This window comes from Falco biarmicus, chromosome 5 (assembly GCF_023638135.1).
Source record: "Falco biarmicus isolate bFalBia1 chromosome 5, bFalBia1.pri, whole genome shotgun sequence".
Classification (NCBI taxonomy): domain Eukaryota; kingdom Metazoa; phylum Chordata; class Aves; order Falconiformes; family Falconidae; genus Falco; species Falco biarmicus.
This window is the reverse complement of record NC_079292.1, coordinates 37,186,860-37,199,685: the sequence shown is the minus strand read 5'-3', so window position 1 is coordinate 37,199,685 and position 12,826 is coordinate 37,186,860. Positions and strand designations below refer to the sequence as shown.

Below are 12,826 nucleotides of genomic sequence, written 5' to 3'. Positions count from 1 at the left end.
CTTTTTGGATATTTCTTTCCATTTCTCTGTTCTTTGAATATTAAGCAGCAAGCTGAAACCAATTCCCTAGAGGATATAATGCTTTCTGCTGCCCCAGCCTGTCATATACTTACCAAAAACATTGATTTACTTTGGTCCCAAAGATATTGCCATTTTTCTGATTGATTGAATGTGGCTGTATATTTCTAAAATACACAAATGTGGGACATCCACAGATGTATAATTAATGAATTGTTCTGGCCATATTTACTACAGAAGTTGCCTGAGCCTTGGTTGGAAAATGTATCCATTCTGGCCTGTGCCAAGTGCGTGCCAACATGTAGAATATTTACATTGCATTACGTGATATGAATGTTTTTAAGAATCACTTGTGTTCTTCCAGTCTGTCTGCCAGAAGTGTTGCCCAAATCCATTCCCTATTTAATCGTGAAGGAATGCTGTTCAAAAGATTTGGGGTCAGAAGTGCTCAATAAATCAATCCAGATACTCTCCTAATGAGTGGTGAATTAAACAGCATTTGTTTTAAGATCAGAGGTCCTCTTGGGAGATTATATTTTATTGCAAGCAGAATTACTCACTTGCAGGTATCAAGAAGTTGGGAGTTAAGACCTGTTAGGAAGGTCCACAAAAGTATCTGGATCTTCTGTACTGAAAGTATGTGATTATGTCCAAACAACAATGATAAATAGATGAGACCCAGGTCCTCCACTGGAATATCCTGTTTCCTGAATTAAGGAGAAAGAAAAATGTTGTGGCTTCAGCTGGGATGAAGTTATTCTGCGTTTATATCTCCACATTCTTATCTTGCAGACCATGACACAGGGGTTCAGAACCAGGAATGTGGAGAATACAGCTGAGGTGGAAAGGAGATGCTTGGAGTCCATATTGGCCAGCGGGAATGGCAGCTCACTGTGACTGCTGAGAGCAGAGCTCTGCATCCTGGTGAATAAGGTTGTCCTCTGTAGGGCTGGGCTCCTTCCTCTTCTGAGGAAGGAAGGCAGGAGAAGCCAGGGCCTTTTGCCGGCTTGAAAGACAGTATGCAAAATTTCAGGTGAAATAGTTGAAATGGAAAGGATTTTGCTTGTTTATAATTTCTTGTTTATTTCTAGCTTTCTGTGTTTTTGAAAATTGGCGTTTTTTCAGAGCATTAGAAATTAGTAATTCCATCTTTCTGGTCGCTCTCCAACTTTCCATCAGCCACCCTTCTCTGAGCAGGCCAGCAGACTCACTCGCGCATGGAGGTAGCAAGTGAAGATAAAATGTCCCCATGCAGCCTTAAGTAGCATTGTGGGGCTGCTTTACAAGGAGCAAGTGAGAGTCCCTGATCGAGCAGAAGAGAATCAGGTCCCACACCTATAGCTAGGGAGCCACACTCCATGCTAGGAGAAACTAAGGATGCATTCAAAAGGACCTGACCATACCTCATCCTTCTGTGTTATCAGGAAAAGTGTAGCCAATTCTCTCTGGTGCCCAGAGAAACACAGGTCCTTTCTGTTTGCACATTATTATGTTTTTGGCGCGTGTTACAATTTCATTTAATTCTATTTTAAACAGATAGTCTGACATTCCTTTTCCTGCCGGAGTTCCATATTTGGACAGAAATAGCCCACAACACAGTAGTGTAACACATAGTCGTGGGGTGGGACATACAGATGAGATGATTTCCAGGTGAAGGATGTTGGTGCAGAAATTTGAAATGTCCTCATAAGGGACAAGGGCTCTGAAACTACAGTTTCCACAGAATATTTAACAATCCATGCTCTGAGACTGAATAATTAAATTTAAAAAAAAATTTAAAAAAAAATAATAACTTAAGGGTAGTGTGGGTCAAAACTTGGCATTTTCTTTCTGTGGGAAATCCTGACATTTTCAGACAGTTTTCTTTCTGGATTGGAATAAAACTTAAAAAAGTTTTACCTTTCCTGTGGAAATGAAATTCTGAAAATATTTTGTTCTGGGAAGCTCAGAACATTTTTTTTTTCACTTTTTCTGAAACCAAACGCAGCAGACATATGCTCACTGTGGGGGGATTGTCTTCTCAGGTGGCTGCCAAGTCTGAAGTGCAATGGTGTCAGATGTGACCCCACAGCATCCCCTGGACTGCTCCTGTGATGTGTGGTGCATAAGAACCCCTCAGTCTAGTTTTTTCTTGGGCCTCCACCCCTGCTATGTGTCCTGCATTGCAGCAGAGCCTGGGAGCTGTGGCTCTTGACCCAGAGTTGTGCTGCCCATCAGGTGCTGCCAGGGGACACTTGAGCCTGCAAGACTGCCAAGAAAGCTTCAGTCTGGGGATGGTAAAAGTTTCCAGAATCAAAAATATTTTCATTAAATGTTGATTTTGACATATCATCATTGAGCAATAGGACAAAAGGAAACTGCCTCAAGTTGCACCAGGGGAGGTTTAGATTGGATATTAGGAAAAATTTCTTCACTGAAAGGGTGGTCAAGCATTGGAACAGGCTGCCCAGTTAGGTGGTGGAATCACTATCCCTGGAAGTGTTTAAAAAACATGTAGATGCGGTGCTTAGGGATGTGGTTTAGTGGTGGACTTGGCAGTCCTGGGTTAACAGTTGGACTTGATGATATTAAAGGTCTTTTCCAACCTTTTCTATGATTCTATGATCAATCAATTACCAATTCCTGACTAGTTAGGAACTATGTTGGTTTGGTGGGCAGTGAAGCACATCATGGGTCTTGAGCTCTCGTAGTGGTTCTCATACCAGTCACCAGTGGGAGAAGGGAGATATTTCAAAGAGACTAATCCATGCAGGAAGTAAGAATGAGCTTCAAAAGTCTGAGATGATCCTATATATGAGCCCAGGGAATGTCACTGAGGGAAGTATGAGCGTGCAGCTCATATGGGACAGGAGAAGGGGTTAAGATCTAAAACATAGTCTGGGGCAGCCACATTAGCATGTAGGTTATTTATGCTGGTTAGGCATCTACAACTTTTCACTGTTCTAGAACTCACCTCCTTTTGAAAATGGGATTTGGATTCGTAAGTTATCTGGGCAGTTTTAATAGTTTTATCTCAAATTAATAACTCTTCCAGGAGTAACTTTGGTATTTGCACATTCCCTGTTTTACAGTGGATATTATTTATCCCCACATGTCAGTTCACAAGGACAGACCATTCAGCAAAAGATGTGGCTTATTATATAGCAGTGATGGATGGTTTCTTTATAGAAACCACTTGCATGTGAGAGAACAACTGTTGTGTATTAAATAGGTTCTCTGTATTGTGCATAGAGTTCATACCTGCAATTGAAGTAAAAATCCAAAGGGAGAGGGAAAGAGCAAGCAACCTCATGAAATTACATGAGATACCCACATAAATACCAAAGAATACACCATGGTTTTTGTTATTACAGTGATCACCTATGGAAGTCATGATGATGTGGTGCCTGAGAAAGTTGGCAAATGGGTTGGTGTGCCTGGGACTTTTTGTTTCTGCTCCATGTGCCTGGGACTTTTTGTTCCTGTACTAAAGAAGGTGGATGAAAACTCTGCATATTGAGAAGCTAGTTATTCATAAAGCATTAATAGCTGGAGAGGCGCCAGATCATTATTGTTTTTTCTGGAAAGGGTATTAGGTATTATTCAACAAGATAAGATTTTCTTTCCATGTGTCCATACCAGCTCAATATTGGAAGATGAAACACATACCTAGGGGATTACATGCCCAGAAAACACCTTTTCCAGGAAAATGAGATGAGTGAATCACTTCAGACAAAAATGTGTTGAAATGTTAAACAAGTGCTCTCTTGATTTAATGTTCTTGTTAATTGTAAAGAAAGCTCTATGAAAATGGAGACAAGTTGAGACTGATATTGCTTTATAGAACTATTATTTTTAAGGGAAACAATGAAACTGGGCATATGACCTCCAACTATTCTGAAAAAGGGGTATAAAACATAATAAGAAAAAATCAGTCCTGTATTATTTTCCAGTGACTGAACAGTCAGAATTGTCATAGCCTTATGGTTTCTGCTGTGGGCTAGCTAACAAAGACACAGCTTAGCAGACCTACAGCTAGCAGTTGTTTTCAAACTTGGGGCCAGCCAGGGTTTCTCTGGACAGGTCTTGAATGTCAGAGGTGGTGCAGCTTGGCCATACCTTCAAAATGAGATTCCTCCCAATGTGGAGATCCCCCAGAGACCCTCCATGGCATGGGAGCCTTTAGTTTACAGTGGAACTGAGCTTAGACAGTCACACAGGCTCTGTGCAGTGTCCCTCATTTCATCTTTTAAAATTATTATTAGGGTCCTTCACAAGATGATTCTGTTTCCTGAATTCAGTGTGCCCATGAGGTGGGGGGAGTGGGAGGATTCGCTGTTTCCTTCTCCCACAGGCTCCCTGCATGCATATGTGTGTATGTGTGTGTATATATATAATATGTATATGTATATATGTAGTCACATGCATATACACAGACAGAGCTGGGAGCTTTAAAAGGGCAAGAGCTCAGTGCTGGTGGCTGTTGACAGGACAGGGAGAAGAACAGCTGAGCCGGGAGAGCTCCAGGCAGACCCCTGCCCGAGGCAGAGGAGCACGAGCTGGGATTTCTTTGCCAGTTACAACCATGTTTGGGATTTTTTTCTGTAAAAAATCTTTGTACTTAAAAGTAGAGAGAAATAGAGTGCTTGTGTGTCAGAAACTTCAGGGACTGGAAGAAGTAGAAAGCAAAGCAATATTTAGGCTCAATGAGCATGAGGAAAGGGGCATAGTTTCTGGGAAGGAATACTTGACCACCCAGGTATGTCTTTAAAAGACACTGTCGTGTTTCTGCTCCTTATTTAAAAGAGCTAGAGTACTTTCAGGCTTTTTTGGATGGGGGAGGGGTGGTGGTGGTGGTGGAGAAGAAATGGTGGAGAAGAATAAGACTGATGGCAGCAAGTATCTGGCAAGACAGTGTTAGGCTGAATCTAACAAAAATAACAGCATAGATATCTTAGGCTTTTCTGCCAAGCCATAAGGGTGTGATTACTTTGCTTGGAATATGCTGTAATCTTCCCCGAATCCACACATATTTCAGGTGCAGGAGAGCAACTTTCTCCATAGTTTTCTCAGAGTCTGGGCAGATTCACCAGATTTTCCAAGCTGCTGGTTTATTGTGTTTCTCTTCTCTGTTTCAACTCTTCTTGTAAACCTCTTTTATTTAAGCCCTGGTAAGCTCTGGTAAGTAGAGAGTTTAGTCCTTCCTGCTCCTTGACATGGGACATTTAGTTTCCTGGCTCTCTGAACAGCAAGTTTAAGTTGGTGATACCAAATTTTGCCTGCAGGAAATCAAACCCAGTTCGTCAGACTACCAGTAAATAATTGGCAAAGGATTACATGAATATTCAAGTGCATATGGGCCTCTTTAGCATGTAGTTCCTTAACCCATGGAAATAAACCAACACTACCACAAGTGTAGTACATAAATGAGTATGTTTTGGTCTACATATACTTACAGGGTATGTACAAGCATGTATTTAGAAAGAGACAGGGAGGGGGCAAGAGTAAACCCACCTGTGGAAAGCCAAATAAGGCAAGATAAGAAATGCAAAAGCCCCATTATACAGGCTTGTGCTGGCTGGTGGCCCAGCAATTACATCCCAGCTGAGGCTGCCAGGGGCTCACAGGCAGCTTCAGCAGTGGGACTGGCCTGTTGACTTCCTGCTAAAAGTCACCGCCACAAAAAGGCACAGGCATGTAATGAAATCATTGCTACCACCAGAAAACACCCTTCCCTTGGCTGAGGTGCAGGGCACTGATGTGGCAAGGCACCTTCCTAAGTAGCCGCAGATGGTGGCCTGCCTTTTCCAGCCCTCCTTCCCCTGCTTCCCCTCGCCTGGGGAACACCTCTGCTGCCATTTGGCTGCAGGCAAACTCAGGCAGCACAGACCTCAGCCGCTCAGCTGGCCCCACATGGCTCTGATTTCCAGTTCTGCGCAAGCAACAGCCATCAGCCCTGGAAGCCAATTAGAAAGTCTGTAAAATGCCGCTGGTTACAAGGCAGTTTTCTGCTGAGTGCATGGCCTGGTACTGATCACTATGGGCTCTAAGCCCAGCCTTTTCTTCTTTTGCTTCAGTTACAGGGCCTTCAAAGCATCTTGTGTTTTCAGTTGCGATTGTCATCACACTTCAACGCAGCATGTGCCATGGCACGTGTGTGAGCACAGCTGGGTTTCTATACAAAACCAAAGATATTTGCTTTACAGGCCTGTACATACAGTCCCCACAATCTGCCAACAGCCAAATGTGTTGGGCTACCATTTCTAGTGGAGGATCAAAGAGTGTATTTAAATGCTTCTAATTCAACATCCAAGTAACTACAGACAGTCACAGGCAATGAGGGTGTCAGAGGAGCTGGCAAGAGGAAAGGAGGTATTAAAAGAGCGTGTTTGCTGGGTGTGCACGTGCAAATTCAGCTGGCTGCGTGAGCCTGCCAGGTGGGACACACACTTCTTGGGTACTGTGCCTAGAATGGTGTTCTTACTGCCCAGGCTAATCCCCTCTTCCTGCTATGTGTCCTGGGCCTGAGCCACAGACCTGAGTAGGATGCCCTGTGCTATGTGCAGGGGAGCCCATGCCACCTGTCTGGGGAGCAGTGGGGTTCCTGGTAAAGGGGAATTAAGCACACCATGTCCAAAGTCCAACCATGGCACACAGGTGCACGCAGGCAGGGGGAGAAACCCCTGGACCTGCTACATCTCCCCCTGCTCCCACACTAGTGAGGGCAGTTTTGTCCATATGATGAAGACCTGGCTTCCAATTCCTACCCTGCTTGCGGACTGGTTTGGGCCTAGGCAGTGAAAAAGGAGTGTATTTCTGGTCATCTGGTGGGTATCACTTCTCCTTCTTGCTCCATGGGTCTCTCCAGGCAATGAGGAAGTTTTGGCAGAAGCCAGGAAGACCCAAGGCATGTGAGCAAGCAGCCACTTAGGTGAGAGAGGCTGGAAGATTTTGATCTACTCATCTTGCAGTCTTTCTCCTTTATGGCTTTGTAGCAGGAGAGGGAAAATCAGCTTCCTGTGCAGTAAAAAACAACAGAAAACCATCTGAAAATGATGACTGGAGCAGATCAAAAAAGTGTTACATGCAAAAGCCTGGAAACAGCTCCTTCTCCTCCCTTGCTCCAGTGAGAATGTCGCACGAGGAGGTAATGATGCTGAAAATGACTGATTTGTTCTGTTCTTTTAATGTCATCTTTCACTTCTATAAAATACATGTAATGACTGTCGACTTGACTGACTTATTTTATTTTTTATAATACAACAAATTATTTATACATATGAGTGCATACTATAGCAAAATCTACGGTGTATGTTTACTGGTATTTACTGGTATAACTTATCCAAAAGATAAAAAATTAATCAAACTCGCCAAATTTCAGTGTACCAGAATGGCACATTTCAGCAGTCCTGACTCAGTGCTGGGAAATATTCATAGGCCCTGGCTCCAGCTGCAGGTGCATCCTGCAAGAGGGGACTCTGGTTCCTGCGTTATGGAGATGTTTTGGTGCAGGTGCTGAGCTGGCATCTTCATGGCACATAGAATCACAGCATGGTTTGGGTTGGAAGGGAGCTTAAAGATCATCCAGTTCCAGCCCCCCTGCCATGGGCAGGAACTCCACTAGACCAGGTTGCTCAAAGCCCCATCCAGCCTGGCCTTGAACACTTCCAGGGATGGGGCATCCACAGCTTCTCTGGGCAACCTGTTCCAGTGTCTCACCACCCTCACAGTAAAGAATTTATTCCTAATATCTAATCTAAAATTACCCTCTTTCAATTTAAAACTATAACCTCTTTTCCTATCGCTACAGGCCTTACTAAAGCACAAAACTGCTGCAGGCTGGGAGCCACCACCAAAGCTGGAGCAGGTGATAGCAGCAGTGGCAGAGTAGGAAGGAGCTCCTTGAGCCGTGGCTGGGCTATCAGTCCTTGGTGGTTTCTATCAGCCCATGATGGATGTGGCTGCTCCCCAGCAGAGCTACACAGAGCAGCTTAGCTGTGGTTTTCTTGAAAAGATTTAATATGCTATCCCTGGTTTAGCTGAACACACAGTGCCTGCCTTAACTTTGATTTTTTTTGGTTTTGCTTTGTTTGTGCTATGCCTGTGATGTTCTTTAAAAAATCTTTTTTCTTTTTCGATGAATGTGTACAGTAGCAATGTACCAGATCAGAAAGGATTTACTTTCTTCTTTCTTTAATATATTTTAAAAACAAAATGTATATCTTTTCTTTTCCAGGGTTAACATAAGAGACCCAATCTTGTAATAACCCTGTTTCCTGGTAATGATGCAGAACAATGGACAGTGGTATGGAATAATTCTTTCCATACTGTAGTTATAGACTGATTTCATTGCCAGTAGAAAATACAGAACTGTAACAACTATCATAGCTTTAACCACTTCTCCACCATTTGGGGAGCTGTTCTCCACCGTTTGTAGCAGGGAAGTTGCAGCTAGTTACATTACCTGTCAGTTTGAATTCCAGCAAACAGTTGTACCAGATTTATGGTGTGATGGTAAATGACTGCTTTTACAGAATAACTGCGCTCACAGAACAGGGTGTAATATCATTCTTAAGCCCAAATTCACCCTCTTTGTCCAGATAATAGGACTTAGCCAGAAGCTAGAAAGAGTGTGAGAAGGTGTCAGTCACCTAAATATTGGAGCTTTCTCACTTCAGCCCGCCACCAAGTTTATGGGATATCTTTTCACATACTGTTCATTCTGCCTCACTAATAATTTGAATTAAACCATCAGAAATACATTAAATGGACACTGAAGAGCTGGTGGATGTCTGCAGATACCAGCTGCAGAGCAGGTAGCTGTTTTGAAAGCAGTGTATTTGTAACAGTGGTACACCCTCCTTTCTTTCGGCTGTTAGGTACACCTGGTGTCCCCAGCCAAGCCTGGGGACAGGTGCTGCCTGCATGGACAGAATTGATCCTGCCCCACAGTGCCACAACCCAGGCATGGACTGCTGGAAAAGTGGGAGGATATCTTATGGCCAAGATGGGACGAATGGAATTCCTTTGGATAGCTGGCTGCTTAAAAGCACTGAACCCAGTGTTAATTAAAATACAATGAAAACATCTTTAGCCATCTGGGCTTGAGGATCTGGGCTCCTTAAGAAGTAGCTTCATTCCTCTGCCTGGAGATGCCCGGGATGTGTAGGCAAACTCTCTTCCCTTCTGCAGATAGATATTTGGGATCAGGAAAGCACAATTCATAAAAATGGTACCAGGTAGTGCCCTGCTGCACCCATGGGCTCAAAGGGCTGTGGGTGAAGGTGACTCTGCCCTGGGCTGGACCCAGGGGTTCTGCTTCTGCCTGTGTTTCCCCACCAACTGGCAATGGGCAACTGCTCAACAATTACATCTATTTTCCTGATTTGTTTTGTTGTGACTGGCAAAGCAACAGTAAAATCAGCTGCAGTTAAATAAAATTTTATCATAGTGGCATGGAGGCAGAAATCACTCATGCTTCATCAGCAAAGGTTGACTGATTAGAATAAATTAATTAATTTTCTTTGTTCCACTGCACTGTCTCTTGACATGTCAAAGAGAAGATTTGCAGGAGACAAAGGTCCTTCATTTCACTGTCAGTTTTTTCTCTTGGTTGTGTTGAAGAAAAGGCCTGATACCACATCAGGAAGGAGGCTGGGAACATATGTGCAAGATGTGTGTGTGAGTGTGAGCTTGTTAGATGTGTGTGTGAGAAGTGAGTGCATAAGTTATGTGTGTGATGGTGCAAGACATATACCTGTGAGCATGTGAGATGTGTTTGTCTGCAAGACATGTGAGCGGGAATGCACCACAGTGCTGGGGCAGCTGTGGGGCAGGTGGCCACAGCTGGGGCCTGGGCACAGGGCTGGGATCAGGGGTGTGGGGAGGCCGAGCTGCCCCTTGGTGTTGGAGAAGCACCTTCCCAAGGTAGTGCTGCCACTTGTGCCCTCTCCTCCACCTCCCACAGCTCCTCACGGCTGATTCTCATCTTGCATTTGTGCAGCTGTACTCCTGGGATCTACTTTTTAAAGATGCACAATGATGAATCAGCTGTAAATTAAGCACCCTGTTAAGGGTATGATCAGAGGGACTAAATAAATGACTTCTCAGTCAGTCCTCTGAAAATAAATTAGTTAGTTAACTTGGGATATTTTAAAACAAATTCTTATTGGTTAATGACTAGATTTGGTTTGCTCCAGTTGTCATCAATTGCTGGAATAGAAAAAAAAAACAACTTTAAAGATATGAGTCATGAGAAGAGCTGGGATATATCACTAACACATAGTTGACAATATTTCCTGCATCAGCTCACAAACCGCCAGGGTGTCCCTGGTGAGCTACACACAGTCCATCGCACTCTCAGGGGGAATATGTGTGCTGTCAGTCATTGGCAGCATGGGGGGAAACCAACAATGAAATGAAAGCCTCAAAATGCCCAACGGAGGTTGCAGGATGCTGGAAAACTCCATGAACAGCTGAAATGCTGCCACAGAGCAGATGTTCCAAAAACTGAATAAGGCACTAGGATGCAGAAGGCTGGCTCATTTGTGTGAAATCCTGGGCTAGACCCTGGAGAGACCCCCTGTGTCCTACAAAAAGGGCACGTTTGGTGAGAGAAGAAACTGTGGGCTCATGTCAGCTTTATCAACAGATTTAGGAGAGAAAAATTCAGACGTCCACTTAAATGCATTGAACTAGAACAGGTTTCTGAGAGAGAAACTATAAGGGGCAAAGCTGAACTCTTTAATAGAGCTACAATAAATTTGTAGTGAACTGCTCATCCCCACTTTCTTTAAAAACACAGTTTGCAAAGGTAAGTTTGTTTTCCTACAGTGACACATAATGAACATACAATATTTCAAAGGTTACCTACTGACTGATAAAAAGTGGAAATTATGTGTGATTGGAAATAGACTATTTTTACATATTTTTAGGTTCTTTTAGCAGAACAAAAATTGTGATGAGGAAATTTTCACCCTATTTATGGCAAGATGCTTACTAGTCCAATAACATTAGTCTCTACATACCCCTGGTGCTTTGCAAGAGTTTTGCTCCCTTGGTCTCTATAATTAACCATGGTTGTACTTCTTAGCCCAGCCATCTTCCAGGACACTCTTGGATCGCATGGCAATGAACAGCTGTGCTGCACCGTGAATGCTAACCCCTCTGAGGAGACTAACTAGAAAGCAGATCCTCTTTGTGACATTCTTTCTGTTTAGAAAATCAGGACTGCACCTTCTGTGTAACATAATGAAATACTGGGCTTCCACCTTTTTTCTCCTAGAAGATATAGTGAAATGAGTTAATAAGATTACAAAATATTTGCAAAAGTTATCCCATGTGGTTTCTTCAAGTTCCTTCAGTACTGCACGTTAATATCAACACAGACCACAGGTTTTGTTTTCTTATTGGGAATGTTTTCTGTAGTTCCTCTCCAAGACTCTTGTCCTTCTCTTCAGTAAGGTACATACATATGTTTTTGTTGATGGAGAGCTTAAAACACTTGATTTTCCACCCAAACCTTTAAAACCCAGAGAGTGAACATGAACACATCAGTACCAACTGTGCCCCACATGAAAGCCCGCAATTGTTTAACTCCATTGCAAAGAAAACCTTATTCACAGGAATGTTCATGAGAAAGTGAACAGGAAGGTTCACTCAGCTCCACTTTTTAAATGAAGACTGACAGTAGATCTGAAAATGGCTTTTGTTTTCAATTTCGTTCCATATGGTTATGGAGTGGCTGCAGGATCAAGCTATTTGTATCCAAAAGGGAACATTCTTTCTGCAGGTATGAAACAACCAAGTATTTGCAAAACTTAAATTTTAAGAGAGGTGAATAATTCTGGCTTTACTACCTTTTCAGCTGTCCTGGAAATATAGACCATCCTGCACTAATAAGTTCTATTTCAGGAGTCTTTTTTATTTTGAAAAGCAGATGCAGAAGTTCAACCTATAGCCTTTCCATATAAGAGAAGAAAGCACGCTTTTATGCACACAAATGCAAAATTCTGTCAATAATTTGCATACAGATACTTTGCATGCATAATTACATGCCTTTCGTCATCACTGATATGTTTGGATGTTCAGCACTTAGTTGCCACTCAAGCACATTTATCTTTGCACTGTATCATTATTTTCAAGCTCATCCTAATTGGAATCCTATAAATATGACTGTTAAAAAATGTATTTTATTAAACACACTGCTGTAGACCAGGGGAAAATGCAGTTGGCTCTGGGATGAGACACTGGGTTCTGCAGAGATAACGAAAAAAGTCTTACCTAAATTCAACTGGATTAAGATAAAGAAATGCCAGTAAATTGAGTGCAACATCCAGGACTGGATCTCTGACAAGAAAAATTATGTAATTTTATGAAGTTTGCTGTTTAATGGAAAGGAAAAACTATTTGCAATTTAACATGAAGGGGCAAGAGCCCTTTACCTCAGAATCACCCTCTGCCCAGAATGTGCTCCCAGCCTCCAGATTCTTCCACCACTTAATCTCCTCCCCCTCCCCTGCCCACCTTTCCCTCTTGCCCCACTGCCTCTCTACCTGGGGGCCAGAGGGAGCTTCCAGACTCTTCTGTCTCCCCTGAAAGTTGGTCTTGAGGCTCTTTGTGATGGGGGAAGGAGAGGGAAAAACATGGGTGGTGAAGGGTGGTAGGAAGCTGTCAACCATGACCATGATGCTGAGGGCCTTGGGCATCCTAGGGGGGTGCAGGGTGACAAGAAGTCCAGCCAGGGCTGCAAGATGCCGTGAAGCTGCTCCCTGCCCTTGGGGACAGAGAGGCTGTGTGGGCTTGCTCAGGGTGAGGCATGGGGATGGGA

General features: G+C 43.3%; 1 protein-coding gene across 2 annotated transcripts in view; it reads left to right on the top strand.

Annotated features, from left to right (window-relative positions):
* Nucleotides 1-9,411, top strand: part of MSRB3 (methionine sulfoxide reductase B3) — a 117,298-nt gene extending 107,887 nt beyond the window's left edge. Inside the window, exons 7-8 of one of the 2 annotated variants that reach the window (XR_008822126.1) lie at nucleotides 811-7,144; nucleotides 8,877-9,411. Coding sequence is in view for 1 of the 2 variants with exons in the window: in XM_056340763.1 (XP_056196738.1) it covers nucleotides 811-915 (105 nt within the window). In the remaining variant the exon portion in view is untranslated. Of the gene's footprint in view, nucleotides 1-810; nucleotides 8,851-8,876 lie in introns of those variants that run through there. The other variant, XM_056340763.1, reaches the window with a different exon arrangement.
* Nucleotides 9,412-12,826: the final 3,415 nt, after the last annotated feature.